This window comes from Oryctolagus cuniculus, chromosome 19 (assembly GCF_964237555.1).
Source record: "Oryctolagus cuniculus chromosome 19, mOryCun1.1, whole genome shotgun sequence".
NCBI lineage: Eukaryota > Metazoa > Chordata > Mammalia > Lagomorpha > Leporidae > Oryctolagus > Oryctolagus cuniculus.
This window is the reverse complement of record NC_091450.1, coordinates 6,515,979-6,522,486: the sequence shown is the minus strand read 5'-3', so window position 1 is coordinate 6,522,486 and position 6,508 is coordinate 6,515,979. Positions and strand designations below refer to the sequence as shown.

General features: G+C 59.4%; 1 protein-coding gene across 1 annotated transcript; it reads right to left on the bottom strand.

The window, feature by feature from the left end:
- Positions 1-243: 243 nt before the first annotated feature.
- LOC100356407 (zinc finger protein 689) lies at positions 244-5,813 on the bottom strand. The gene is made up of 3 exons (XM_008248735.4): positions 5,250-5,813; positions 4,974-5,087; positions 244-3,006 (listed from the first exon to the last, which is right to left on the bottom strand). Exons 1-3 carry the CDS (start codon positions 5,452-5,454, stop codon positions 1,823-1,825), a joined length of 1,503 nt encoding a protein of 500 aa, XP_008246957.2. The 5' UTR covers positions 5,455-5,813; the 3' UTR covers positions 244-1,822.
- Positions 5,814-6,508: the final 695 nt, after the last annotated feature.

Below are 6,508 nucleotides of genomic sequence, written 5' to 3'. Positions count from 1 at the left end.
GCCGCGGCGGCCATTGGAGGGTGAACCAACGGCAAAGGAAGACCTTTCTCACCTGTCTCTCTCTCTCACTGTCCACTCTGCCTGTCAAAAAAAAAAAAAAAAAAAAAAAACACGGTGTGCCCCCTGCTCCCTCGGGCAAGGATCAGGAGGCAGAGGTGGAAGCAACAGCAGAACCCACTCCAGCTGCTGGGATGCCAGATTTGGGGACATTCCAATTTGGAGCAGCTGGTAGACCTCATTCACATTTCTTAAAGGTTTGTTTATTTATTTGAAAGGCAGAGTGAAAGAGAGAGAGAGAGAGAATCTTCCTTCCACTGGTTCACTTCCTAAATGACCACAAAAGCCCAGGTCCGGGCCTGGCTGAAGCCATGAGCCAGGAGCCCCATCCAGATCTCCCACATGGGTGCCAGGGGCCCGGGTCTTCGGGCCATCAACTGCTGCCTTCCCCAGGCTCATCAGCAGGAAGCTGGATTGGAGGCAGAGCAGCTGGGATTCCAACTAGCAGTGCCAGTGTTGCTAACGGTGCCTTACCCGCTGCCCCGTCACCGCAGCCCCCGTGTTCACATTTAATTCGGTAAAGCTGTGAATGCTGAGCCAAGATGCAGACATGGCTGCCGCCGGCGCCACGTTCCTCCTTGTGTTCGGTTCCCTACCTTTCTCCCTTCTTGAGTGGCCTCACCTCATTTTATTACAGACTGTTGATGGAGGCCTCAGAGAAGGTTCTATGCCGATTCCCCTGATTCTGATGAGAACCAGGGAGAAGTAACACCCAGCTTCCAAGGCCTTCCCAGCCGCAGCCGCCTGGGACACATCCCAGTCCGCCAGAGGGAGCACATCGCCGTCCCAATTTTAATTCCCCGGGCCGACCATAGCCCCACCCCCACCCCAGTGCTGTGCCTTAAGATCAACCTTCTCCCAGAGCGCCCTGCAACTGTGTTCCATCCCCAACTCGAGCCAATTCTCCAAACTCACGGTGAAAGACTTGACTGGTAGCATGTTGTTGTTGTTGTTTTTCAATTTTTTCAGGCATTTAGATGCCTAGAACCCAGTAAATCCCTGGTATAGTGCAGCTCTCCCCACACCAACACAACCTAGAACTTCAAAAACAAGTAGAGACCAACGAGCTGTGCCCTGGCCACTGTGGTCCTGCCTTGCTGTTGTAGGACCCGGGAGAGGGGACATTGTCAAGCCAGTGCCTGTCTGGAGACACAGCGATCAGGTGTGGGAACTGAAACCCTGTATTTAAGGATTGACCAAATTCATGCTATTTCACCTGAAAATCGGGGGCAGGGGAGTGGGGGTAAGGTAGTTGTAACTGAGTTATCCAAAGGGCCGCCATGTCCACCAGGTATGAAGCACGTTTCTGGCCCGGTTTACCGAGGAGAATTTCTGAAGATCGGTGCTATCCCAGAATGCAATGACCTGCCGTGGGAGGTAGCGAGCTCCCCGTCAAGGGAGGTTTTCAAGCCAGGGGTAGAAGAGGCAGAGCAGAGGAGGGGCCTGCCCCCTAGACAGGGAATTCTGGGAACAGGTAACCCTCGTACGCACAAACTAGAAACGCAGTGGCTGACTCTGATACCCCCACATAAATTACTCCAGGAAGGGAGCTCGGGCACCTTCAGCCGAAGCTGCCGCCTCTCCTAAGGGGACTCCCGTAGACAATCAGTAAGGCAGCCAGCGGAATGCACTGAAGTTCAAGGCTGCGGGCTGGGACACCTGGGTTCTAGTTCTGCCTCTGCCGGGTGAGGAAGACCTAGGGCTTCTCCTTCCCCTGTGTGGGCCTCTGGGTGAAATGCAACAACCGCAGACGGTCCCTCCCGCTCTACAGGGCGCTGTCCCTCGGGCCGGGCCCTGCTGGAGCGGGCCTAGGGCCGCAGTTCGGGGCCTTGGTGCCACACTTATGCACCGCCAGAGACCACCTCTGGCGGAAGCACCGGCCACACTCCAGGCAAGGGAAAGGCTTCTCCCCGGTGTGCAGGAGCTGGTGCTGAGCCAGGTGGCTCCACTGGGCGAAGCGCTTGGAGCACAGGTCGCAGGCGTAGGGCCGCTCGCCGGAGTGCACGCGCCGGTGGCTGGCCAGCAGCGAGGGGTAGGCGAAGCGGCGGCCGCAGTCGTCGCACGCGTGCAGCTTCTCTTCGGTGTGCGTGCTGCGGTGGATGGCGAGCGAGCCGCTGCGCCGAAAGGCACGTCCGCAGTCCGGGCAGGGGTAGGGCTTCTCTCCCGTGTGCAGGAGCTGGTGCTGCAGCAGGGTGCTGCGCTGCGAGAAGCGCGCCTCGCAGTGCTCGCAGGCGTACGGCCGCTCCCCGGAGTGCACGCGCCGGTGGCTGACCAGGCGCGAGGAAGACGAGAAGCGGCGCTCGCAGTCCGGGCACGGGTAGGGCTTCTCGCCGGTGTGGATGCGCTGGTGGATGACCAGGGCGGTGCGCTGGCGGAAGCGGCGGTTGCATTCCAGGCAGGTGTAGGGCTTCTCCCCGGTATGCGTGCGCTGGTGGATGGCCAGCAGCGAGGGGTAGGCGAAGCGACGGCCGCAGCTGGGGCACTGGTGGGGCTTCTCGCCCGTGTGCGTGGTCCGGTGATTGGCCAGCGAGCGGCTCCTGCGGAAGCAGCGGCCACAGTCTGGGCAGTGGTAGGGCTTCTCGCCGGTGTGGATCACCTGGTGCTGGGACAGGTTCTTGCGCTGCGAGAAACGTTTGCCGCACTGGTCGCAGACATAGGGGCACTCGCCAGAGTGCGCCCGCCGGTGGCTGACCAGCAGGGACGGGTAGGAGAAGCGGCGCCCGCAGTCCGGGCAAGGGTAAGGCTTTTTCAGGTTCTGGGCGCACTTGTGGCTCTCCAGGGCCGGGTGGTCCGGGAAGGTGCAGCCGCAGTCGGGGCAGATGGGGCCCCCGGCCGTCTGCCTGGGGATCAGCCGGGGTTTGCTGGGCCGTCGCCCTCGCCTCCCCTTCCGGGGTGCCTCCTTGGGCGGGAATGCGTCCTGCTCCCCGTTGTTCTTTCTTGTCCTGGCTTCTACAGGGACACAGGGAGAAGTTCATGTAACACACGCGGGGCTCGTCTTCTTGCCCATTTCAGTGTTCCAGGGACCAGCCCTGCCCGCCCGCCCGCCCGCACCTCCAACCCCCGTCCCCAGTCTGCCAGCGCCACGGACAGCTAAGTGTGGAAATCTGCAGTTACTACGGCCCCAAACCCAGGCTGGAGAGGCTGGGCAAGATTTTTAGAGGACAGTAAACTGACTTCAAAAACTGAACGTCTGGGGATCTTCAATGCCAGCATCCCGTATGAGGACTGGCATCCCTTACGACAACTGGTTCCTGTCCCGGCTGCTCCTCTTCCAATCCAGCTCTCTGCTATGGCCTGGGAAAGCAGAAGATGGCCCAAGTCCTTGGACTCCTGCACCGAGGTGGGAAGACCTGGAGGAAGCTCCTGGTTTCGGATCAGCTCAGCTCCAGCCATTGCGGTCAATTGGGGACTGAACCAGCAAATGGAAGACCTCTCTCTCTCTACCTCTCCTTCTCTCTCTCTCTCTCTGCCTCTCCTTCTCTCTGTGCAACTCTGACTTTCAAATAAATAAATCTTAAAAAAAAAAAAAGTGAAGCAAGGCCTCAGCCCAAGCACTCTGGTATGGGATGCAAATGTCTTAACTGCTGTGCCGAATGCCCTCAGTCTTCCAGTGCTTTTTTATGCAATTCTGCCCCACCCCCTTTCTTCTATGACAAGTGACACACACACACTGTAAGGTACCTTGCTGCACTTCCATTTGTTTCCAGCTAATATAAAGGCACTCTCCGCCAGCATGCGTCTTTACTCTATTTTGCAGCCGCACAGAATCCCACGGGTGAGTCATGGTTTATTTCATTTAGCTGACTCTTAAGAAGAGGAGTTACCATCATGGAACGATAGCAAGGTTGAAAAGGGGCAGGCAGGCCCGGCCAAAAAAAGAGAAAAAGAAAAACAGCACAAGAAGTCCCAAGGCTCCTGCACGGGAGGAAGATCTGAGACAAAGTGTGCAAGGCAGGAAGTGAGATACAATTGAAGCCTGAGCCGCCAGGGCCTGCTTCCTAACTTCCTAAGGTTCTCAGGCTGTGCTGTGGGCGCCTTTATGGAAACCCCTTCTGCAGATCTCGGGGTAGGCGCAAGGTCTGTCCATTCCTAACAAGTTTCCGAGCAATGCTGCGGCCAGTTGGGCACCAATATTTGAGAACCACCCCTGTAAAACATTTTTGAAGGACGTTGGACTGCATTTTATCCAGTGGTTCTCAAACCAACATGCACATCTGGTATCAACCTGGTCTATGAAGAAAAAAAATTTTCAAGTTTCTAGATAGGAGTGAATACATAGTTCTGGGATTTGGGGGTGGGGAGGGGTCCCAGAAGTCTGGATTTTTGCCAAGTTCCTCACCCGGTTAGATATAACCGAGGGCCATTTGCCAACCTTGGCCAAAGACAACCAAAAACCAACTAATGAAAGCTTTCGCGCAAGGAAAAGATCTTAGAAAAATAGCCCTGGCCTTAGCGAATCTGACAGGGAAACTCCAGCCCAGTTCCCTCTGCCCCTGCGGGAGAACCTGGGGCCCCTCAGAGCCTTGCTCAGTCCGGGCGGCCTCCCGGGAGGGGGCAGTGCCGCCCCTCCCCGAGTCATCCCTGCATCCTGGGCAGAGATGTCCCCCATGAGCTCCCTTCCACTAAAGCCCAGGAAAAAAAACTCCCAGAAGTTCGGGATCCTTCAGTCAAGGCCCAATCCAAATGCGGCCAGGGGGCAGGGATCCCGGATTCATTCCCACGTCCACGGCGGGAGACCTGCAGAGGGGGTTGCGTTTGCAAACAGACCCGGGGACCCTTGTTAGGGAGGCGGGGGACACGGACACAGCAAATGCGTCTCCCAGCGTGGATCTCGGGTGCCCTCTTGGCGACCCAAACTGAAAGGGTTGCAGCGTTGCGGGAGGGCCGCGGGCTCGGCACGGGCGTTTTGCACTCACTTCTCTGGGCCGTCAGCCCTCTGGGGTACTCCTGCGGGTCTAGGGCTGCGGGTTCCCAGTCCTCGGTATTGCGTTCCAGCCAGGAGATGAGGGCTGGCTTGGGACCTGCGCACCCTGGGGAAGGAGAACCAGTGAGAGGGCCAGGGCCGCTGGGTGAACACTCCCGCCTCGGCGCCCCCTGCCCCCTCCCCAGCACCGGCCGCGCCTGGCCCCCGCCCCCGCCCCCGAGCTCCTGGTCCCGTCTGCCCCGCGGAAGCGGAGTGGGCCGGGCCTCACCGAGCGCGCCCAGGTGGCCGTAGTTCTCCCGCATCACGTCCCGGTACAGGGCCCTCTGCGCGGGCCGCAGACACCCCCACTCCTCCTCAGAGAAGTACACGGCCACGTCCACGAACTTCAGGGCCCGCGGCCTCCTTCCCCTTCTCCGGGCGGCTTTGGCCTCTCCTGGTGCCCGCACGGAGAGAGGAGCCGAAGGCGGCGCCATTGGAGCCGAGAAGCAGGCGCCACGGCCTTCCCCCAGCCCCAGCCCGGGCTCGGCGCCCCGGGCGCCGGCGGACCCCGGGATCTAGGAGCCTCCGCCGGACCCGGACTGAGCGCGGCCCGGGAGGCCGGGAGGGAATCGGAGTCGACCGCCTGCGGGGCTAACGGAAACCTTTCACTGTTATTCAGGAAACTCCTGCCCTAACTTGGGGGAAAGGCACCGGAAGATGCCTTTGGGGAAAATGGCGGCGCCGCAACTGCACCGCCTTTGCCTGGAACACAGGCGGCTTCCAGCTATCGATTTTATTGACCGGAGCGCCATGCCGGCTCCCTAACCTCTTTGCCCTCAAGTGTGATGGCGCCGCGATAGTGCTTCACGCCCTCTTTTTTTTCCTGCCCCACCACACGCGTTCATTGGGCGGTGGCCGAAGATCGAGCGTCCTGATTGGGTGCGCGCGAAGGCGGCTTGTTTGAACGGGGTCGACGGATGCGTAAGGGCAGGAAGCTGGACCGTTAGGGTCGCTGGACGACAGTGAGTTCCTGAGCAGGGTGGCGGACCCGGGGCCGCTAAGCGGCCCTCAGCGACAGAGCCACTGTGCCCAACCCGCACCTCAGACAACCCAGGCTGTGTGTGTGTGTTTTCCCAGATGAGCCCTGGCTTTGGATAATGGTTAACTCCTTGTTCTAGGGCAGGAACTCAGCGTTTCCTGCGGGCAGACGCCGTGGCCACCACGTTCCATCTTGTTCCTTGTTATACTCTTCTAAGATTTATTTATTTCCAAGAGCGAGAGCGAGCGAGAGGGAGAGATTCCATCTGCTGATCACTCCCCCAGTGGCCAGAGCTGGGCCAAGCTGAAGCCAGGCGCCTGGAACTCCGTCTGGTCCATGTGGGTGCAGGAGCCCAGGCACTTGGGCCATCCTCTGCTGCTTTCCCAGGCGCATTAGCAGGGAGCCGGGTCGGAAGTGGAGCAGCCGGGACTGGACCCTGCGTTTATTATATAGGATGCTGGCTTTGCTGGCCCCTCCTTCTTTGCTAGGGCGGAAATCCACCTGGCTGT